The sequence below is a fragment of the Diospyros lotus genome, chromosome 15, assembly GCF_014633365.1.
Source record: "Diospyros lotus cultivar Yz01 chromosome 15, ASM1463336v1, whole genome shotgun sequence".
NCBI classification, from domain to species: Eukaryota; Viridiplantae; Streptophyta; class Magnoliopsida; order Ericales; family Ebenaceae; genus Diospyros; species Diospyros lotus.
The window spans coordinates 28,528,438-28,553,671 of NC_068352.1; the positions used below are offsets into that span (position 1 = coordinate 28,528,438).

The 25,234-nt window shown below is 36.2% G+C and overlaps 2 protein-coding genes across 2 annotated transcripts in view; one reads left to right on the plus strand and one right to left on the minus strand.

Moving 5' to 3' along the window:
- LOC127791746 (probable disease resistance protein At4g27220) overlaps positions 1–25,234 on the minus strand; it is a 102,795-nt gene that overhangs the window by 29,004 nt on the left and 48,557 nt on the right. The window lies entirely within an intron of this gene.
- On the plus strand, positions 41–21,475 carry LOC127791699 (uncharacterized). The gene is made up of 4 exons (XM_052321677.1): positions 41–136; positions 19,883–20,210; positions 20,355–20,963; positions 21,171–21,475. The coding sequence occupies exons 1-4, from the start codon at positions 41–43 to the stop codon at positions 21,473–21,475; spliced, it is 1,338 nt and encodes a 445-aa protein (XP_052177637.1).

Here is a 25,234-nt window from a genome sequence, read left to right on the forward strand (position 1 = left end):
ATTTTCTCTCATCAGCGATTTATACATTTTATGATCAATTATGGATTACTACACTAAACTATTGACGGAGAACTGGGACGAGTTTGAGGAAGAACAGGATAGCTATTTAGAAAAAGAATATGACGCACAGACACGGGTAAGTAATCTGTAAATATTTGTTTTAAAATATGTGTTTGTGTTTATAAAAATGTAATATGAGTTGTATTGAAATGTAAGAGTATTTATAAATAAATATAGAGATAATGTAAGGAAGAATGCCTTTAGGGGAAGGTTGTAAGGAAGGTTACTTGCCTCTGCAAAAGTTGAAATTCGGGAGGGCTGGCCTTCTCCGAATTTCAGCCTTCGGGGAAGGCAGCCTTCCCCGAATGCTGGCATTCGGGGAATTATGGCCTCCCCGAATGCCAGCATTCGGGGAAGGCCGGCTTTCCCAAATTCTAGCCTTCGGGGAAGATCGGCCTCCCCGAAGGCCAGCCTTCGGGGAGGCCGATCTTCCCCGAATGCTGGAATTCGGGAAGGCAAGTCTTCTCCGAATGCTATTTAATTATCACTATTTAATTAAAAAATTTAGTTTTTTCAAATATTTGTATAAAAAATAAAATAAAAATGAAGTATAAAAAATATTAATTAGGACAATTTAATTAAAAAATTAAGTTTTTTTTAAATATTTTTATAAAAAATAATATATAAAAAAAATTAAAAAAATGAAAGTTGGGCCGCTCCCGAAACCTAGGTTTCGGGAGCGGCCCAACCCTCCGAAACCTAGGTTTCGGAGGCGGGTAGCCGCCTCCGAAAGCTAGGGTTCGGAGGCGGCTGCCCCTCTCCGAAAGCCAGCTTTCGGAGGGGCGTGCCCCCCCCGAAAGCTAGCTTTCGGAGGCGGCCCTCGCCTCCGAAAGCCAGCTTTCAGAGGGGCGAGGTCCCCTCTGAAAGCCAACTTTCGGAGGGGGGCAGCCGCCTCCGAACCCTACACACAGACATCATTCTTTTTCTTTTTTTTTAATTTTATGTATTATACAAATACACACACAGACATCATCACTTACAACTTCTACAAGTGGTTCTCCTACACACCATTCCTACTGCCACATCACTTCTATTGCACTCTCCCACTAGAATTCCTGATAACCTTCAAGGAAAAGAAATACTTTTCCACCATTATCTTCTGTGATGCCATTCTTGACAATCTTTCACAAGTAATTACTTAGTCAAGAACAATCTTTCACAAGTAATTACTTAGTCAAGAATGAATCTAAACTCCTTGACCTTAGACTCAAATATTCAAATAATGTATGGACATTGTAAGCCCAATTAAGCAGTTGATCTTGTGTACCCATCTTATTAGTTCAACTACATATTTATATATTTACATATATATTAATATTGATCGAGATCTGTTTTAAGTAAAGACTCTTTTGATAGCATTTATTTATTATAATTTAAGTATGATAAAAAATCATATAAATTTAAAACTTTATATATAGTTTTTATCTGATTAATGTCTCTTGCTATTCATGCCTGTGACATCACTCAATCATCATTTTTATGAATAAGCTTTTTGTAAATATATTAATTTTCTTTCATTACTTAAGAGAGTGAGGTATAAAAAAAAACTAATATACTTACTAAACAAATGGATGAAATGGAGAAAATTTATAAAAACTAAAAATAAAAAGACCACAGAAAACTTAACATGAGATATGATTATCTTCGAAAGAAAACAAAATTATAAATAAAAATAATTAAAAATCTAAAATTTATATGTAATTGATTGTATGCAGTGAAACTAAAATTAATGAATGTGGTGGTAGCCATGAGAGTGACGGAAACTGGACTTGTGTATTGGTTGTTGCCACTTGAAGTTTTGAAGTTGAGGTTAAAGTTGCTGGTTGAATTATTTTAATATTGTGTTTGGATGGATTTATATAATCCAGTGGCCCAACCCTCCGAACTCTAGAGTTCGGAGGTGCTGGGTGCCTCCGAAACCCAGGTTTCGGAGGCACGGGCCGTTTCCGAAACCTAGAGTTCGGAGGTGCTGGGTGCTTCTGAAACCCAAGTTTCGGAGGCACGGGCCGCTTCCGAAATCTAGAGTTCGGAAGTGCTGGGCGCCTCCGAAACCCAGGTTTTGGAAGTAGCCCAAGCCTCCGAAACCTAGGTTTCGGAGGCGTTGGGTGCCTCCGAACCCAGTTCGGAGACGCAGGCTGCCTCCTATTGCCTCCCTTCGATGGTGGTGACCGATCCGAACCCAGGGTTCGAAGGCCGCCGCCACCACATTCGAACTCAGGTGGCCATCACCTTCGCCCATCCAATCTCTCCCAAGTTAAAATCTTCTAACCCAAAAATGTAAGTAAAAATTACCTCACCAAGCACACAACAGAGAGACGCAGCTGTAGGAAAGGCGACGGCGCCAAGTTGCGATAGAGGAGGGGACGGCGCAATGTATGGATATATGAGGGTAATTTTGGAATATAGGTGGCTGCAACAAATAATAATTATGGGTGTGAAGAGTAATTATTAAATTTATTTTAATTATGGTTGTGAAGAGTAAAAAGCTCGGTGCTAATAGAATTTCCCTTAAAATCGTAGGTTGAGCTGTCACACCCAAGATTGAGGTCAACTTATTACAAATTTTCTTTTTCAGTAATTATGAGATTTTCAGGTTTCGCACGATTAATTTTTTTTTTTTATAAATTTATATATATTGACTTATACACATTAATCAGAAAAAACTTCATTGAAGGGTGACAATTTTAATTCCATAAAATAAAATTCACTGGGTATTTCTGTAATTTAAATGTTAAATTAACTTAAATTTTATACTATTTTAACACCACTTGAGATACTCGAGTTAAACTCAAAATTCATATCAATGCAACTCTAATGAGGCGAGATGTGTTGTCTCGCCTGCTGTTCCCATTCAATAAAAATCAATCATATCACTTAGATAATGCATATCATCAAATAGTAATTATTTTAAAAAAATTATAAAATTAAATAAAAAATATAAAATTGATCATATATTATTTTTTGATTTTATAATTTTTTTTGTTCGATTTGATAATTTTTAAAATAATCACTATTTGATAATATGTGTTATCTGAGTGATGTGCCTAATTTTTATTGGATGAACAATGAAGAGGACAACCACACTAGTGGGTCAATTTTTTGGTATAATTAAATATGTAGTTTATTCTTTTATTTTTTTTTTTAAAATAAGAAAAAGTCACGTGTTATATTGACACACAACTCATATAACAATATTCTATGGTAGATTACTCCATATAAAATTCTCTAAAAAGATAAATATATAAAATATTTAAAATAAAATTGTCAACAAAAATTAAAACTTCATTAGGTCGAATGTTTTTAATAAAAATTATTATTTGTTCATTTTATAGTAAAATAAAAATACATAACATAAAAACATTGAAAATATTAAACAAACCTAAGTAGAAAATTTTTGTATAATATAAATATGTCACCGTGCTGATGGTGTCTCAGTCCACTGCATGAGAACTGAGAAACAATGCATGAAAGACACCCGAATTGAGCGTTCGGTTGCAGCAACAGTGACAATGAAACTCCGTTGACTCTATGAAACTCCGTTGACTCTACTCACAAATTATCACGACACACTTTACTTCCTCTAGCACCGGTGAACCGTTCGTTCAAACAGTTCCAACGACTTCTAGGACCGACGCGAGCCGTCCGTTCAAACTGTTCCAATGACCTCTAAAATTTAGGTGGATGCTCTTAGTGGACCAACTTATTTGATGAAGATAGTAATCTGTAATTGTGAATAATTGTAATATTTTAGAATAATAATAGTTCAAACAACAATAAGGTGCACAATGTTTGAACTTGGCATGTTCCATTTCGTATCGAGCGATAATAAAGACTAGATCAACTTATCTTATGGGCTTACACGAATTTTTTTGAAATCACCCATCCTTAAACTATTCTAACTCAATCACGCATAACTCGTGAATTATTTATTCACATTCAATACAAAAGGTGATATCCAATTGATATTGTTTCTTTTATTATTATTCTCGATATATATAATAGTTTCTCTATAGTCTTTTTTGAGCTTGACATTGGGCTTTTGGGTATAACATGACATGCATCTACATAATCTGCAGTTTTACACATTATATCAATTTCATCACGACATTGCATAAATGTTGTCACGGTATATATATCGGACTCGGTATTTTTAGGTTTATATTTTAATTCTTATTTTTTATGTATTTAATTACTTTAATTTTAAAAAATAAAATCTAATAATATATTTAAAAAATGCATTAAATGCAGAATTCTCAAAGAGTGGAGTCATCAAGAGAAGCTATAAATTAGATGAATATCAACTGAACCTGCATTGAAATCAAAACAGAGTTTTGTTGAAAAAATAATTAGAGGGTTATCACGAAATAAATTGAAATCAAGATTTGTGAAGAATGTAAGTTAAAGAAACTAATAATATAATGTCTAAAATTTTCCTTTTTTCCAAAATATAAAGAGACACAATAACACATTTGGTGATAAGATGATATCACTTGTACCGCTTATGTTTGATACCATACTAAGAATATAAAATAATATTATCATATACGATGTTCAAATATGGTATGCATCTATGCACTTGGCATTTTAGGCACTTAGCCGAAGTGAATATGACATAACATTACACCGGTACTGATATTGTATGTGTCGAATTTTGTATTTTTAGGTTTATGTGTTAATTTTTATTTTTTTATGTTTTAATTTGCGTTAATTTAAAAAAATAAAGATGACAATTTATTTTAAAAAATGCGTTAAATGCAAAACTGTGAAGTTGTAAGATAAACATCAACTCATCTTGCGTCTAAATCACAATAGAGTTTTGTTGAAGAAATAATTGGAGAGCTATCACGAAATAAATCGAAGTCTAATGTTTGTGAAGAATTATGCGAGTTAAAGAAACTAATGATATAATGTCTGAAAACTTTTTTCAGATATAATGTCAGATATGGAGTGGATTTAAGTGGCAAATCTAAATTAAAATCAACGACTTGGCATCTGGGTCAAGTGTATGTCTAGATGGGTTAAAATCCACAAACTAAGAGAAAAAAATCAAATTAATCAGGTAAGCTATATAAGGAAAAATTGGAGATTTAATTTATTAAATTAAAGCAATGCAGCAATAGGAGGCTGAATGAAGGAAATCACATGTATGGCAATACGGATAAAAATAAAAAAATTTCATGCATCAAATACACGTAACGGAATTAAACATACACATGATACATAGTTTCAATATTTAAGCAACCATATTTCATAGCAAGAAATATAAATAAACCATACCTACTGTTCAATGTGAGGTTGGAATACAAAAACTGTTTTTGTGCTGAGACCGTTTCCACCTCATGTTGTGGTGGTCCTAATCTGTCCACACCTAGTATGAGGTCTAGCATTCTTCCGATCACCTCAATTATGCTAGATAATAGGATTTCCCATATCACTCGTACCCACGTCTCACACTCTCCACATAACTATTATGGGTATTTAGTTTTTTGGGTAGCAGTAGAATTTACAGAGAAAGTAGATGAAGAAGAGAAAGAAGACGATAGAAAACTAGAAGCACCAAGTAATAAATGGCTTATGTTTCTCCTTAAATACATCTGCCTTTCAAATCCAATTCAATCTCTGCCAAAATCCGCCGCCCACACCACCACTAGCCGCTCTTAGTTTTGTGCCACATGGTAGACAATTTGGGTAGCTGGGTAGCAGCAAGAGTTAAATCTTAGAGCCCTCAAGAGTCGATTCTTTAAAGGCAAGAGTTGACTTTTCAGGCAACGTGGTTAACTTTTGATCAGCAAACTCCTAAGACACACCAGGCACACGATGTCAATACCAGATACAATACTATATGGTTTGTGACTTCCTAGGTTCACTACTCGTTACCAATCAAATAGAACCGAAACCTCTTTTGGTATCGGTCAACCTTTTGACTCGTCAGTGATATCTCTCCATATCCCTAATAATGATTTTGAGAGTTCTTGAATAGTGCCTAGCAATAGTTCAGGACAATATAGGTGAAAATGAAGTGTCACTTCAAATGAACTTATTACAATTGACAATTACCATGTGTTATAATCATTTAATCACATAATGTCCCGATTGAGCGAGAGTCATGGAGTGATAAACTCACAAATTCAGTAACTATGTGTCTGACCTCGTTAATGTGACTAGATGACACATTAGGAAACTCATTTCCTGACAATCAAATTACCTTGGTCAGGGACTAGCCTGTTATAACACCCCATATTTTCGTGAAATTGCCACGTATTTTAAGTGAGTTTAAAATACCGGAAAATATATTTGAAATGGAAACAAGTGACTAAATCAGTCGTAGGGAGTGCCCTAGAGCTTAGATACCTGAGAACAAAGGTATATTTTTTACGAGCATCTCGAGGCGAGATTTATGACGCTGAAAGAAATCAAATCAGAAATGGTTTTCGGTTGAGCTAAGTTGTAGCCTAAAAAGACCGAATGATGGTAAGAGGCTTCCGAAAAATCGTATATATTGAGTAATTTTGAGTTATTACTTTTGAGATTTTAAGTATCTCGATAAATTTAATGTTTGAGGGTGTAATTGTAATTATGGAATTATCCAAACGAAATAAGGATAAAATTTAGAGCTTATGTGGTAAAACATTAAAGTTGAAGACTTGAAATAAGGGCCAAAATGTTATTCGGAAGAAGTTGGGGAATTAGCTTGGATTTCAAAAGTTTAATTCATTCTAGTTTTGGATTTCAAAAGCCATTCAAATATATCTTTGAGTTTTTGGAGTACATGGCTTAGATTGTAACAAGTGGCATAATGTGATTGGTTGGAGAAATCTATAAAAAGGCACCATGGGTTGTTCTCAAATCATTCCAAACAACTTTGAGAGTTGAGGCACTCTAAGAGAAGGATCTTACTCTAGAGAGAGAGTAGAAAGTTCGGCAAGAAGGCAGGAAGGAATCGAAGGAGAAGTCGGAGAGAACGAGTCTCGTCGAAGTTACAAGCCTTTGTCGAAATTCACCAAAATCAGTCAAAAAAAAGCAAGGTAAGTTCTTTTTTTTTATAATCTTGTAGAGAGGGAAGAGAGGGTCGCGTAAATTCAAACGGGGGTTGAATCGGAGTTAAAATGAGGAAGTTATGGCTGAAATACGAAAACGGGACGAGGTTGTCCGAATTCTGCTAGGCAGCGCGTGAGTTACATGCGTCGAAAAATAGCTGCGTGTGAGGGCCCGTGGCCAGCCTTTCCAAGGCACGTGAGGGGCCTATTTTTCTCCAAATTTTTCAGTTATACCCCTAATTTAATACCCTTCAACCCTATGTAAAAAATATTTGAAGTTAGGTTTACCAAAACATGTGTTTTCTGCAGAAACCTAGGCCGTTTGCTGTGAAATTATACCGTCAAAGAGATAAACCAACAAGGTAAGACTCCTATACTCCAAATCTTATTTTTCATTCTCTTATGAGAGATTTCTATTGTATGAGACGTGTTTTGTGAAGTTCTTATACATAAACTCTTGTTATTCTCTTACGTGAAATCATGTCGCATATATGAAATGTATCTTCTGGAAAATATATGCTATTGGATTTTTAATTGTTGCATTTATAAAATTCAAGTGGCCATACTGTTGTACCTATTTGTTGTTGGCCGAGGGAAAAAGTCGGATATCCCCCGAGAGGCACTATGCGTGCGCCATCGAGAAAACTCTCGTGGGGAAGACCATGAGCCTAAGGGACAACGGATGTGGTGCTTGCATGAGTGCTATGAGGTCAGGTCGAAGTGACATGATTAGGGACCTCCTGAGAGGCGCTATGCGTGCGCCGTTGAGAAAGCTCTCGTTAGATGATGCTAACCTGTTCACGAGGCATTTCGGAATAGTTCTCCTTGTCTTCTCATACATTTTATACCTAATCATGCACCGATATAAACTGTTTTTTTGGAGTTTCTCACTAGAAGATTCATCTTCTAATTAGACTATGTTCCTGGAATATTCAAACGTTCCAGGTTCGACGAGCGGTTCTAAGGGAAATGAGGTAGCTGAAGAATTAGCTTAAATTACTGTCTGTAGCATGATTCGCATATTTTTGTTTATATGTGAACCTATATAATTTTGGATATGTTTAACATATTCAATTATCACTTGATGATGTCCATGTAATATATTTTGTAAACATCTTGAATAATTTTATGATAAATAAAGTATTATGGTTGTGAACCATATCAGATTCGATCTAGCTTCCGCATTCGAGATTTTAATGCCTGTCTTAGCTATTCGATTATTGGGTTTGTTAAGCTGACAAGGTGTAAATTAGTGTTTTTGGGATATTGTGTGATGTATGACAGCTATTGTGATATGAAAAGTTTTTATATTCCCGAAATCCTAAGTTATAACACGCTCAAGAAATTTAGGGTGTTACACCTATCACATTAACTGTAGATCACATAAGATATTCACCCCATCAATTACCAACAAAGGTGACGGATCCCATCCCCAACACCTGTTTCCATAAACCAACGAAATGGAACCACATAGATGAATATTCCCACCTCCCAATTGAATGGTTCGACTTATTAGCAAATACTGCCCATTAATGTATAAAATAATCGTACTAGTTCAAGTCTGAGGATCAACACACCATCACAACCTAACGACACAACTATTATCCACTATGCCATGTGGTCAGTTGTCGACTTCACATTCGGTTGGTTGTTCCCTAACAACCACCCACAGGTCTACTAGCGACATCCCCATATCATATGACGTGTAACACACCACCCTCTCGTTAGTATCTCCATACTGAACGAGGTAGTAACCTCTGTGCTAGTCCATACTCGACTAATCGAAGTCCCTATCCAAAAAATCTATGGACTATGAATAGTTTAAGAAGTTTTGTTATCAAAGAATCCTGTCACACATTCTCAACACATTGAGAATAAGATTCTCAAACAGAAGATCTAGGAACTCATTCATGTGATAAATTGGAGAGCTCGTGAATGACGAAAACGTGCCTTATATATACAAAGATACAATATTTGTATAATTATAAGCCCACTAGACGTCGTCCAAATCTAGCATTCAGACACACAACACTAACAATCTTTTACTTGCACTAATGCTAATTTACAATAAATCTGCAACTAATGCTCCACCATCGATAGGTATCGAATTCCCATCTTCTGAAGATGTCGATCCAGCTGTGACTGACTCATAACCTTAGTGAGTGGGTCAGCCACATTATCCACTAAGTCTATTTTCTATAACTGCATGTCCTCATGCGCTATAATCTTTCCAATCAGATGAAACCATCGTTCAATGTGTTTAGACTTTTGATGAGGCCGGGGTTCCTTAGTCTGAACAATAGCCTTAGTATTATCACAATACAATGGAACTACCAACTCAACAAATGAAACCACACTAATCTTGAAAGGAAACTTTCAGATCCAAATAACTTCCTTAGCAGCATCACATACCGCTACATACTCGGCTTATGTGGTTGAATCCATTATGATTTCCTGTTTAGAACTTTTTTAGTTCACAGCACCACCATTCAAGAGATATATAAAACCAAACGTCGATTTGTGATCATCAAGATCTGATTGAAAATCTGAATATGTGTGTCCATCTTGTAATATCCTAAAAATTGAGAAATAAATAATGATTATTAATTTGGTGTTTGAAGTCATTACGAAATATTTGGAGAATTAAGGGTAGCTAATTAAATTATTCGGTAGTGGTTAATCACTATTAATTATTGTAATTATGGTGATTATTATATTTTTTGGGTTAAAAAGAAATATTAATTTATTTGAGTATTTGGAGATTTCAGGAAAAGTTTATTTATGTTATTTTTAAAAAATAACTATTTAATTGGGAAGTATTTAGGAAAAGATTAAAATAAAGTAGTTTGGGAGAATATTAAATCTATCATATTTTTGAATAGGAATTAAATCACTATTAAGTATTTATAATTAATAAAGAAAAATAATATTAATAAAATTAGAGAAGTTGCCGTGGATAGTGATATGTTTATATGTAATGGTATAGTATGTTGACAATAAATATTAACTTAAATTTACTGGAGGTATGTTAAGGTTGCATTATATTAATTTAAAAGATATTATGTGTGTGCGCGTGTGTCCCTACCTTGTGAAGGCCAAGTGTTATGCTGAGAAGAAGGAGATGAAGGTCAATTGAAAGGGAATTGGTAGGGGCACGTGGCTGCTTTCAGCACTGGAATTTTCCAGCAAATGAGGCACCAAAACGGTGTCGTTTTGGAAGGTGAAGGTGGTGCTGATGACTGTCACGCAGTTGTTCCCCTCCCTCTTTAATTCTACACGAAATTTTAGGTCAATCTGGCCATGTGTTTTAGCCGATTTTCTCTTGTGTGTTGGCTGTTATTTATGCTTCAAATTGAAGCTAAACTAGAGGAAGTAGAGAGTGAAACAGAGAGCTCGGGAGAGGAGAAATGGCGCAAGGCAGCGGCGAAGAAGAGGAAAATTAGAAGAAAAAATTCAAAATATTAAATTTTCTCCATATTATTGAAGATCCGAAGAGCGAGGTAAGTTAGTTAGCGTGTACTAAATATTTTCTACGGATTAAATCGTATTTTTAGGTTGTATTTTGATTTATTTTAGTATTAATATTATTTTGCAGTGTGCGAGTATTTAAGGCCAAAAATTTGCAAAATAAGGCAAGCTCTCTTTAACTTCTAAATTTTAGTGTCCTCATATACTCGTAATAGATTTGATTTTATACCGATTTAATTAGGTTATCGGTGATACGCGTATGGGTTTTATATCGAAGCTTAGTTTCATTAGTAAAATTTATTAATTTGTGCAGCGGTTGAGACAGGAGGTGGGAATCTACTAGCAAAAGGCAAACTCCTAACCCTCTCCTCGTATTTTTTAATTCCCGTGAGAAACCTCGTGATTTCCCGTATTTTATCCCCTCCCTTACTCTAATTCAGCACCTAACCCTATTTGTTGAATTATTGTTCATTTGTTTTAATTTAAATTAAATCCGAAACTTCTAGAGTTTTATTTTGTTGTGTGCCTATGGGGGTTTGTACCACCCCCACTTCTTTTGGGAATGATGCTAAACCAGTCTGGGAATTAGGTTCCTAGACGTGCGGGTTTATTTATGATTTTATCGGGTTTATTTACAGTTATTCTCGGATTTATTTATGGTTCAGATAGAGCTATCGAGCAGTAGGGCAGGGGTCAGTTATTGATGACGTTGGGGTAGACTATTGTACGGCCCTGAAGTGGCCCGTCGGGTGGACACTCCTTGTCACTGGCCGTTGACCGGTGCCGGGCACTGCTGACTAGCTCTGCCAGTATGTGATTTACTACACGTTTAGATTTATTATATTACTGTTCATGATTTGATATGCACATGGGCACGGGTTGCATATTGGGATATTCATTTATTGAGTATACTTGGACACGGACATGCTAGCCTGGTTAGGTTGCATCCAGCACGAGCATATGTATTGTGTGTGGTTTACTATGTGGGCGGAGCATGGCTTGATGCCTGGATGTATGGGCGTCTTGTATCACGTTGATGCTCACTACCCCATTGCATTTGTATGTGCATTGCATGGCTACTGGTAGTATATAGTTCTCCGACGGGAGTACCGTTCCGAGGGAGCCTATGGCTCGGCTGTCGGGAGTACCGACAGGGATACGGGTGGAGGGAGTACCGACCCGGGACAACGTGCACAGGATGCTGGAGGTATTTGTTACCGTCCAGGGCAGTGACAGGTTGGTGTAGGACTTGGGTGCCAGGTGTCTTATGTGGGCCCCAAGGACCGGTATGTGCTTTTATTATGCTATTCTATTGTGTTGTAGCGTCTCATGGCTTGTGTGTACCTGGGGGTTTATTTTGGGGAGAGTTTTCTGGTTATGTTCAACCTTCAGCCTTTCCTTTCCTTATGCTTGCTGAGTCTCTCAACTCACTTTGCTTTCCATCATTCCAGGTAGTGCCAGCGTGAGCCACGACAAGGGAGTCATCTTTTAGCAGCAGAGTCGGTATGGTGTACAGGCAGTTCCGTCATCCTCTGATAACTATGATGTTTGAGTAGGATTTACTCTATTATTTTGTACTGTGCCAGGTCTTTCCTCGGGTCTCGTGTATGTCGACACAAGAGTCTGTATTTATTTATTTATCATGTAACCGCTGTGTTAGCGGGGCACCCGTAGAGCATACGCGTGTTTAATTTCGCTTTCGCTGTTCTTATTTTGTGTATGCATGCTAGGGTAGCTTTTGTCTTGTGTGTTTCATTTATTTTCCCTTCCGTAAGTGCTCTCGTTCGAGTAGTCCGGGTGGTTGGGATATCTAGGCAGGGGTGCTTACACATCTACATGGATATCACCCCCTCCATAAATCAGGAGTATATCTTTAGTCTTTCTCAAGCAATTCAAAATATACTTCACTACAATCCAGTGACTCTCATCGGAATTAAACTGATATCAACTTACAACACTCATAGTGTATGCAATATCTGACCTCCTACATATCATCGTATACATAAGGCTCTCAATCGTTGAAACATAAGGTACCTTATACGATCTGTAAGCACCCCCGTCTGGATATCCCAACTATCCGGTCTATCCGAACGAAAGCGCTTACATAAGGGAAGAGAAATAAACACAAGACAAAAATGCCCTGGCATGCATACATAAACAAAAATACAACAGGGGAACCAAAATAATATACATGCACGCCCACAAGTACCCCGCTGAAACAGCGGTCAATGAGTATATAAAAATATACAGACACCTGTGCCAATAAATAAGAGATACAAGGAATAACCCGGCACAGTAAAAAATGAGAGACAGAACTCCTAACAAAACATCAAAGACAACGGGGGCAAGCTAAATGTACACCATACTGACACGGCTGGCTGTTAGGTGGAACGATCCTCGCCCTCGGCCTTCGCTTTACCCTTACCTGGAATGATGGAAAGCAAGGTGAGTTGCAAGACTCAGCAAGTTATAAGAAAATGAAGGCTGTACAAAAAAGAGAGGAGAAGGTCACCCCAAACCGTCCCACACATACACACAAGTTGTAAGCACCCTCGCTCGAATATCCCAATCGCCCGGTCAATCCGAACGAGAGCGCCTACATAAGAGAAGAGAAACAAACACATGACAAAAATACCCTGGCATGCATACATACATACGAAAAATACAACAGCGGAAGCAAAACAATATACATGCACGCTTTCAAGTACCCTACTGGGACAGCAGTCAAAGAGTATATAAACATATACTGACACCTGTGCCGACAATAAAAGATACAAGGAACAACCGGGCACAGTCAAAAATGAGAGTCAAAGACTTCTAACAAAACTTCAGAGAAAGCGGGGGCAGCTAACTGTACACCGTACCGACACGGCTGGCTGCTAGGTGGCACTGTCCTCGCCCTCGACTTTAGCCTTACCCTTACCTGGAATGATGGAAAGCAAGGTGAGTAGCAAGACTCAGCAAGTTTATATAATAAGGAAGGCTGTAAACGAAACAGAAGAGAATATCACCCCAAATATAAACCCACATGTACACACAAGCCATGTGACGCAACAACACAACAGTGCACAATAATAAAACACATACCGGTCCTCGGGGTCCACATAAAACACTTGGCACCCGAGTCCCATACCAACCTGCCGCTGCCCTGGACGATAACAACTACCTCTAGCAAACCTGTGGGCACTGTCCCGAGGCGGTACTCCCGTCACCCGTATCCCTGCCGGTAATCCCGACGGCCGAGCCATAAGCTCCCTTAGAATGGTACTCCCGTCCGAGAACTAATAACTACCAGTAACCATGCAATGCATATAAAATGCAAGGCGTAATGAGCATCAACGTGATACTAGGCGCCCATACATCCAGGCATCAGTCCATGCTCCGCCCACGTAGTAAATCACACGCGATGCATATGCCCGTGCTGGATGCAATCTAACCAATCTAAAATGTCCGTGATCAAGCATAACCAAATCATGATGATCCCATCATGCAGCCCGTACCCATGTGCATATCAAACCATGCAACAAAAATAAAATAATCAGGTATGCTATAATCACATAACGGTAGAGCTAGTCGGCAATGTCTGACACCGGTCAGTGGTCGGTGACCAGGAGAGATCATCTAACGGCCTAAAATAGACCGTACAACAGTCACACCGTCACCATACAACTAACCCTTGCCCCCACTGCCCAACCACTCTAGCCAATAAATAACCGAAAGTCAAATAATAATACCCGACAGTTAAGAACCTAGCCCCGGGTGAGTACGACATCATTCCCATAGGCTTGGGGGTGATACAAACCCCCGTAGGCAACCAACGATTAATACCCTCAAAACCAGGTTAATAAATTAAATTATTAAATACACCGTTTAAATTCCATAATTAATTAACAGCCAAATTCAGTGAAGGGAGGTCAAATAAATTGACATCGAAAGAATCGACAATGAGGGTATAAAGAACTTGCCTTTCTGGAGATAGCCTTAAGTTCAATTTGACCAAACGCGGTCAAAGTTATACAAACTGCAATATTCCAATTATTGACAAAATTAATAAAATTGGGCCCCAAATGAAATTTCAACTGCAGAAATTATTAATTACTAAATTAATTACATACCTAGATAATTAAATCAGGGATTAAACGGAGTTTAATCCAATTTTTGAAGCCCCAAAATCTCAAATTTACGTCGCGCACGCTGCTGAATTTTCTGTGAAAATTTGCTCACTGTTTGAGCAAAAGAAGTGCCCGAAATCGGGCTTTAAAAAAAGGCAAAAGGGGCGGCCCACAGCGCGCCACGTGGCGCGCCCAGCAGCTACGCATGGCTGCCACCGCCTTGCCCAAAACGATGCCGTTTTGGGCAAGGAATTTTGGCTGAAAATCAGCCAAAATTCCTTTACAGCGCGCGCGCACCCGCGGGGCTCGAACCCGCGTCTCCCTGTTGGCAATCCTCGCGCGCGACCACTGCGCCACACGCTACTTTTAACATATATACAACTTATGTTATATTTATTATGATTTTTGCCCCTTTCCGAGAATCACACCAGCCACCCCTATCTTTCATTTAATCGCACTTTCACCCCCTATAATAATTACAGAAATGCCCGAACTTTCTGAAAATCACACAAATTAATTTATTTTATTTTTTTTTTCCAGAAATCCCTAAATAACAAAATTAATTATCCTAATTTCTTATTTCCATAAAAATCACATAATTTAATTTTATTTAACCACAACCAATTATTTTACTATTTCTTTTAATTTAAATTATCCCAAAAATCAAATTAATTTATATTTACGGGCGTTACACAAGCCATGAGACGCAACAATACAATAGTGCAGCATAATAAAAGCACATATCGGTCCTTGGGACTCACATAAGACACCTGGCACCCAAGTCCCATACCAACCTGCCGCTGCCCTGAAAGGCACCATAGATATCCAACAAACCTGTGAGCACTGTCCCGGATCGGTACTCCCGTCACCCGTATCCATGTCGTTACTCTCGACACCCGAGCCATAGGCTCCCTCGGAACGGTACTCCCATCCGAAAACTAATAACTACCAGTAATCATGTAATGCACATAAAAATGCAATGGCGTAGTGAGCATCAACGTGATACACTGGGGCCCATACATCCAGGCATCAGGCCATGCTCCGCCCACATAGTAAATCACATGCGATGCATATGCCCTTGCTAGATGCATCATAACCAAGCTAGGATGTCCGTGACTAAGCAAAACCAGATCATGAAAACCCCAACATGCAGCCCGTACCCATGTGCACACCAAAACATGCAACAAGAAATAAATGATACCAGTCATGCTATAATCACGTAACGGTAAAGCCAGTCAACAGTGCTTGGCACCGGTCAATGGTCAATGGATAGGAGAGACCAGCCAACGGCCTAAGATAGATCGTACGACAGTCACTCCGTCACCGAACAGCCGATCCTTGCCCCCACTGCACAACCGCTCTAGCCTATAAACAACGAAAATCCATAATAATACCCGAACAGCTAAGAACCTAGCCCCGGGTGAGTACGACATCATTCCCATAGGCTTGGGGGTGGCACGAACCCCCATAGGCAATCAACGAATAAAATCCTTGAGACTAGTTTAATAAATTAAATTTTAAAACAAACCGTTTAAAATTCCATAATTTATTAACAGCCAAAACAAATAAAGGGAGGTCACATAAATTGACAACGAAAGAATCGACGAGGTGGGTATAAAGAACTTGCCTTTACGAAGGTATCCTTAGGCTTGTTTTGACCCAAAGTGGTAAAAATTATACAAACTGCAATATCCCAATAATTTGCCAAAATTAACAAAATTGAACTCTAAATGAAATTTCGACCGTACAGAATGTAGTACTCGGGTCCCTGAATTACCTGGTACCCTTGGATTGCGGTTAGAAGTGATATTTTTTTTAAAAAAAAATCCCAATTTTCCAGAATTCCTGCTGCTCGCACGCGTCGCTGCTTCTGCCCAATTTCTTTTGCTAGGTTACCGACTAATTGCATCAATAGCCTATTTAATTGGTTGATTAGAGGCTTAACTTAAAGGAGAAATGCTTAGAGGAGAGGCAGCCACGTTATTGCCCCAATTTCTTCCATACGGCGCCATTCTGGTGCTTTAATCATATTGGAAATTAATTTTCCAGTAACAACAACCAGCCAAACAACCCCCCCGCTAGCACCTCACGCTGCCAACAATTCATTCCTATAACCTATATATATATATATATATATATTTAACCTCTTAATCCTTATACGCTCCTAAACTCATATATATTAATTATAGTTAAATCTTATTATCCTTCTACTTATTATTATTATTAATTTCAACAAAATATATTAATATCTCATTTAAAGTAAATTAACACACTAACTAATAATTAAATTAAATTACGATTTACGGTCGTTACACGATCTCTCTCTTCAAGAGTATTTGGGGACACCCCTTTAGAGAGACAAACTCCAACTTGAACAGACACATACCCCTTCTTGGAATTTAGCATGCTAAATCTCTTTAGCATATTCTCTATGTATAAGCTCTAGGAGAGACCTAACTATCAACTTCTTTACTCCATCTCTATAAAGTCTAATCTCCAAAATATAAGTAGCATATCGCAGATCTTTCATGAAAAATACTTTAGACAACCATGCTTTAGTAAACACCATCATGTCCACGTTGTTACCTATAATTAAAATACCATCCATATACAAGACTAGGAAGACAATATCGTCCCCACTAGCCTTTTTATATACACATGGCTCATTTAGATTTCTCACATAATCAAACTGTTTGATCTCATGATCAGAATAGATGTTCCAACACCTCGATGCTTGCTTCAAACCATATATTGATCTCTTCAGCAAACACACCTGACATGGATCAACGGACTCAAATCCACGCGGTTGTTCCATATAGATCTCTTCTTTAAAAAATCCAGTTAGAAAAATTCAGATCTCGTAGTCATAGTAAGAGGCGATAGCCAACATTATCTTGATGGACTTAAGTATCGCGACAGGTGAGAAAGTCTCGTCATAGTCAATCCCTTAATGCTAACGATGACCTTTTGCCATCAATCGAACTTATAGGTAGAAACCTGCTCATCAAGACCAATCTTTTTCTTGAAGATTCATTTACACCTAACGGGAACAATTCCTTTAGGCGGATCTACTAAGACCTAGACCTGGTTGGAGTACATAAACTCCATATTCAATTCCATAACTATCTACCACTTTGAGACATCGATGTCACATATCGCCTCTTCATAGGTGGTAGGGTCAACTAACTTGTCACTGTCCCCATACAAGAATAACTCCTGTATTTCCTCCATCAATAAACCATACTATCAATCCGGAGGATGGGATACTCTACTAGACCTACAGAAAACCTGTGGATGATCTACTTGATTTGATTCATCGTGCTCAATAATCTGTTCATGTATTTATGCATCATGTTTAGGAGCCATGGGATTGAAAGGTTGGAAAGGTTAGATAAGTTGAGACAAGCAAATGCAAGAATAGATCAACCCCACAGTGGGTGCCAAATGATGCTTAAAGATAAGACCGATTAGCATTTGCTACCTTAAGATCTATATCTCAGGTTTGATTCCTTGGGGACTTTACTTGCAAAGGAGTGGGGTGGGTCTAAGTCTTCTTGTATGGCCTTCAATGCTTAAATCAGTAATGAAGCTCAAAAAGAGGAATGAAGAACTTGTAATCAGATGATTTTAACTATAGAAAGACTAGCTGACATTCCACATACTCAATAGTGATGGTTGGTCTCTCTTAACAATGTACTCAATGATGATTGGTCTCTCTTAATAACAAAGAATAACTATGTGAGATATTTAATATTAAAGATGAGATTGTTGGATTCAACACTAATTAAGAGAGTTTTATGTGCAAGCCAACAAATTTTAATAAAATTTTCAAATATGGAATGTAACGATAATAGAAAATAAAAAAAAGGCTTAGTGTCAAAATTTAAAAAGTTAAAAATTTAGTTTATAATTAAAAAAGATATGTTCGTAATTCACGTAAGTTATAAAAAAATCTATTATTATATCACTCGCCAAACTTTAATTCAAAAAATAGTAATTTAAAAGCCTATCATTTCTGACATGACCATGTATTATAAGTTCTCTTCAATCTTGTGTCATCGCTTGTGCACTAAAATCTTTATCTTTTTAAACTCTGTCCAAACCCTTCCCTAAGCTCTGCCCCTCCATCCAAGGGCGGAGCCAAGTGAGGCCAGATAAAATATATATATATATATATATATTTTTTAATAAAGGCCCAAGAGAGCCAAGTAGCCCAAGCCCACTAGTGACCCTATTAGGGCTCCACTCCAGCCTCCCACAATCCCGCCACTTCCACTCTCCCAGCTTCATTTTTGTTCTTCTTCTCATTACAGTGTGTGTGTCTTTCTCTCTCTCTTTTCCAAGTGCGTAAAACACAGATTTGTTGAAATCTAGTCATTCGATCTTAGATTCGATTGCATTTTCACTATGAAAGTAACCCCGATCTACAAGAAGGTAAGATTTTTAGTTTCATTAGTTCTATTTTTAGTATAAATTCGTGAAAATTTGGACTATTTTTTTATTTTGATCAAAAATTAAAAACCAGATCTACGACAATCCAACAGTTAGATCTAACCCATTTTTTAATATATTAACCCCCTTGGCTTGGTGTTTCAAACGGTAGCATTTGATCGTGGAAATCATCGGCCGATGACGGTCGTCGGTTGCTGCCAATGGCGGCGGATGTGGCTGGTATTAGATATATAAATAATAGACTTCCACTACTAGAAACATCAGTGATGATAGATGAATAACTAATCTTTCAATAATCCTATAATTTCATTTTCTTTTAATTTTACGTTCTTTTCATTAATTGTTATTTTTTTACTCTTTGGAGCTTAAACAAAAAGAGATCATATTATCATATTACTTATGAAATGTGCTAACAGTGACAATTTTGGGTTGAGGAAGAACCACCGGTGGGGGCTGGAGCTTGATTATAAAAAATGTGAGAATGAAAGCTATGAATAGGATGCATTCTAGTTGATAACAACCTCACTTCTAGTCTTCTACTCTAAGGTATATGCATTTTACACATTTCTTTACAAGAATAAAATGTTGTTCACATAATCCATTATCTCCTATTCTTATACATTGTTGTTTCTATATTATTTTTATAAGATGAAAAAATAATGATAATTTGGACCATTTAGAAAGGCTTGACGTAGGTTCTGTGGACATATTATTAATCATTGGTTATTTATGAAATTATTGTTTTTTTTTTAGGAAGATATGGACAGATATTTTAAAAGAAAGTCTCTCTTTTCAATTGAAGAAAATAGTGGGGTAAAGAAAATAAGTGTTAAGGTAGATGATAATCATGATATTCAAGAGAATGATTATACACATAAAGCAAGTATTGAAGAAAATTCTGAAGCAAAGAAAGCAAGTGTGGAGGAGGAAAATCATATTGAAGAAAATGAACAAGTTAACAAAGGAAGTATTGAGCAAATTGATATTGCACAACTTTCTACATATCCTGGGCTAAGAACTCCAATAATGGATTACAATGTTAATCTTAGAGATCAAATTAGAAGAGTCTACTTACAAAGAGGTCCGTGTCAAGCTCAAAATCATGCATTTCCACGAAAAAAATTAAGATGATTCATTACAGCTTGGTTCAATGAATTTAGTGATTGGTTGGAATATAATATAAGCAAAGATGCTACATTTTGCTTATATTGTTATCTTTTTAAAGCAAATAATGGGGAACAAGGAAATGGTGATTCTTTTGTGAAAGAAGGGTTCAGTAATTTTAAAAAGAAAGATAGACTTCAAGTTCATGTTGGAGATGTCAATAGTGCACACAATCAAGCTCGAAGTAACTGTGAAGCCTTAATAAATCAAGAGAAAAATATTGAGTCAGTTTTCTTTAGGCAGTCAGAACAAATACGGTGTGATTATCGAATTCATTTGAATGCATCAATTAATTGTATTCAACTTCTTCTACAACAAGGACTAGCCTTTCGTGGTCATGACGAGTCTGAAGATTCAAATAATCAAGGTAATTTTCTTGAACTATTACAATTTCTAGCCAATCATAATAAGGAGATTAAGGTTGTTACTTTGAAAAATGCTCCTGAAAATCTCAAGTTAACATCACCTGATGTTCAGAAAGATATTGTACAAGCTACTGTTATTGAAACAATTGATCTTATCATAAAAGATGTTGGTGATGCATTCTTTTCAATTCTAATTGATGAATCTCGGGATATCTCAATAAAGGAACAAATGTCTATTGTTTTGTGTTATGTGAATACAACGAGACATGTAGTTGAATGGTTTATTGGGATTGAACATATTTCCAGTACTACCGCCCTATCACTTAAAGCTGCTATAGATAAATTATTTTCTAAATATGGGTTAAGTATATCTAGATTGTGAGGGCAAGGTTATGATGGGGCTAGCAACATGCAAGGTTAGTTTAATGGTCTTAAAACACTTATTTTGAAAGAGAACCCACGTGCTTTCTATGTTCATTGTTTTGCTCACCAACTTCAATTGGCACTTGTAGTTGTAGCAAAGAAACATGTGCAAGTTACTTCGCTCTTTAATTTGGTTTCTAGAGTGGTGAATATTGTTGGAGCATCATCGAAGCGTTGTGATCTTTTGCGAGAGAAACAAGAAGCCATAATTTTTGAAGCACTCAATAATGGTGAGATTTCAAGTGTCCGGGGTCTTAATCAACAAAGTACTATTACTCGTTTTGGTGATACTCGTTGGGGATCGCATTATGGTCCTTTGATTAGTTTGATTTCCATGTTCTCACCTATAGTTGATATTCTTGAAATGATTGTTGATGATGGATTTACTGAATAAAAATGTGAGGCAGATGATTTATTGGACTCAATACAGTCATTTGAATTTGCTTTTAATCTACATCTCATGAGAACCATCTTAGCGATTTCAAATGAATTGTCCAAGGCATTACAAAGAAAAGATCAAGATATTGTAAATGCTATTACTTTTAGTGAAAATATGCAAACAAAGACTCCAAGTGATGAGGGACAATGAGTGGGATTTGTTTTTGAAAGCAGTGGTTTCTTTTTGTGAAAAGCAAAATATTGATGTTCCCAACATAGATGATGTTTTTATATGCTGAGGTCATTCACGACATAACACTGAAGAAATGACAAATTTGCATCACTTTCATGTGGACTTGTTTTATGCTATCATTGATATGCAACTTCAAGAATTGAATGGCCGTTTTTCTGAGATTAGTACTGAGTTACTTCTTTGTATAGCATGCTTATGCCCAAATGATTCATTTTCTGCTTTTGACAAAGAAAAATTAATTTGTCTTGCTGAGTATTATCATGAAGATTTTTTAAGAGTAGAACTCATGACACTTGATGATTAGCTTCAAACTTATATTTTTTATATGCACTCCAACAAAGAGTTTGAAGAATTATGAGGACTTGGTGAACTTGGATTAAAGTTAATTGTGATGAAAAAAAATATAGTGTACCCATGCGTTTAGAAGTTTGTGACTTTGGCATTAACTCTTCTGGTTGCTACTGTTACAGTTGAAAGGGTATTTTCTGCAATGAATATCATGAAGAATCGATTACGTAGTAGGATTGGAGACCAATGGATGAATAATAACTTAGTTGTGTATGTTGAAAATGATGTATTTAACAAAATTGATAATAAGATTATTATGCGACGTTATTAAAGTATAAAAAGCCGCAAACAACAATTGTAATTTTTTTTTTTACATTTTAATGTTATCATTATTGTTTTATCTTAGAAATTATATTTTTTTGTATTTAAATTCGCCCCCAAATTAAAATTCTGATTTCACCCCTGCCTCCATCCTCGATCTCCACCACCACTGTCAGTGGCCGACACAGCCATCTTCTTAAAAGATGAGCACTTCACAAGATAATAATATCCATCGCCAGTCTCTTATCAACAAAACTCGTCGCCCTCTTTAACGCATCACCAATCTTCGCCCACAGACTTATGTTACTGAAACCAATCTTCCCTAAACTCGTCGCCATCTTCTTAAAAGATGCTGGGGAGCCGTTCTTGAAAGGCCTTCAATCGACGATTTGGATCAAATTGAGGCTTCTCTTTGGCTTGCAGCTCCGACAGTGTTCGTGTACACGATAAACTTCTGCATGTTAATGTTGACATACATGTTTTGGCGCCACTTGGGCAATCTAGAGCTCGTCAATGCCTCCCTTGACAACACAGGCCTTCAAATCTTTGCCCACAGACTTATGTTACTGAAATCAAGCCTGATCTCTCTGCTTTTAATTTAACATAAATTTTAGGCAGGTTTATTAGTGTTTACTATTTAATAACCATTCAAATTTTTGTAATATATATATTTTTTTCATTTTTATGAGTGAATATAAAACAACAAGTAATTGAATTTTATATGTGAATTTTGAAATGAAATTAATGTGTTATACAAAAAAAGATTTGAAAGGATATTATTATTTATTTATATATATTGTAATTTTTATGGAAATATTAGTTTTTAAATTTAAAATTTGGAATTTGAGGGAACACGAGATATGAAGATAAAATATCAATGCATTAATAATATTAAGTGTATAAAAAACATTTAAAATAAGTTTAGGTGTATGGGCCACGTGTTCTCTTATTTAATTTTCCTCTTGCTTATATTTTTAAGGAGTTTTTATAATAAATCTTGAGAAGTACATTTAAAACTTTATTTTAGTATTAAAAAAGTCAAATTATTTTATTTATGATTAATATAATATCCTGTATGTTTAATATTTTGCTTATAAGGAAAATTAATTACTCCTTTCAAAGCACATGTCAAATTAAATAATTTAGAACTTTAGGTATACTTTTTAAGATGTGGTTGTATAATAGTTGGCAGATGTGTAGTTGGCTGTGTGGTTTATGAATTACTATAAATATTTGTAAATTTACAAAAATATACATTGAAAAACTAATGATTATAAATTTTTATTAAAAAATATTATATATATATATATATATATCATTCTAAGTTCCTCAATTGAGTTCATACCTTCCACATTTGACATCATCTCTCAAGAAATTATCATTCATTATATTTTCTCAAAACATATTTTTCAAAGTAAGTCATAAGGCTCGACAAGTGTATAAAAACAACGAAATTGGTTTGTACTTTTCTAACTAAATGCTCTCCATAAATAGCTCTTTCAAATTTCTTGGTTCCAGCAGTTCTCTTCACACAAGCATCCAAGGGTTCTGCAGCACCTTCAAAGTTGGTCTGTTCACGAAAACGAAATGCAAAATGGCCAATTAAGATGGGAAGAAATAAAAACAAATCCAAGAAATGTATCCTATGCTACTGGGGCTCTCAACAGACAAATAAGAAACACACTTAGTGGCATAACTTGCAAACAGAAGTTATCAAAAAACTCTTACAATGGTTGAGAGATGGAGGCATCAGCCTGATGAATCTTACTTAAACTTATCATATGGTACCTTCTAGCTATCTCCTCCCATATATATGGCTCAAACTCAAAAGTCTCATTTTTCATATTGAATGTGAGATTATTCAAACTCAAAATTCTACTGGTGCATTTGATAAGGGTGAAAAAGGAGGTGAAATTCATTTTTCATTTAAATTTTAAGAAATTCTATCACACAATTTTTCTTTTCTATAAAATTCAAATTTCATTTTAATTCAAAAAATAAAAATTTTTTTTGAAATCAAAGAATTAAAATTCTTAAGGGTAGGGTGAAAATTGGAATTTCATGAAATTAGAATTCCGTCTCACTTTCCATCCCTAATCAAATACACCCTACATTTTCACAACACTTTTCCTTTGATCACAATACAAAGAATAGGCAACTATTTGATAAAAATAAAAGCCCAATGACTAATTGAACAACTAAGTTAGAATGTCAAGGTTGCACAACATACACTCCATAATAAAGAGGTTGCAGAATACATAAAAAAAAATGCAAATTTGGATGAGATCAATGAAAGGTTACTCTTCTACATATAAAAATTAAAGACCGTGTAAAACTACCAATGAAAGGTTCACAATAAATTTTACACAAGCACTTATTGTTTCTTTAAAAAATGCAAGAACATATTTAAACTTTTTCATTATGTAAAACTACCAATTTCAAAAAATCAATCTTGAAATAACAATAACAAAAACACCAAAACCTAGGGAAAAAAAAAAAAAACAAAACAAAACAGCACCTGTCCCCCAATACTAACAAAGATAGAGATGCAGATTAACAAGGAGACCTCAAATCTCTAAGGGCCTGTTCTCTTTCCCGTTTTCGGGCCGTTTTCTATTTTCAGTTTTTGAAAACATTGAAAATGCGTTCTCTTTATCATTTTTCAAAACGCGTTTTTAAAAACAATTAAAAATTTTGTTAAGGAAACTCAAAACAACAAAATGTTGTTTTGGGCGTTTTCAGTGAAAATACACTGAAAACACAAAACATTTTGAAAACGCGGAAAACAGCCCCCAACCCCCCCCCCCGCGCAGGCACACGCAGACCCACTTCCCCCCCCTCTCTCTCTCCCTCTCCCCCCATCTTCTCTCTATTCTCACTCTCCTCTTCTGGCCATCGACAGCCATAGCCACC

What these genes read in the sequence shown, in the direction of transcription:
- LOC127791699 (XM_052321677.1), top strand. Translation starts at nt 41, where the DNA reads ATGGATTACTACACTAAACTATTGACGGAGAACTGGGACGAGTTTGAG. An exon ending in AATATGACGCACAGACACGG is followed by an intron (nt 137 to 19,882) that starts GTAAGTAATCTG and finishes TTTTTTTTTTAG; the next exon opens with GAAGATATGGACAGATATTT. An exon ending in TGGGATTGAACATATTTCCA is followed by an intron (nt 20,964 to 21,170) that starts GTACTACCGCCC and finishes TGGCACTTGTAG; the next exon opens with TTGTAGCAAAGAAACATGTG.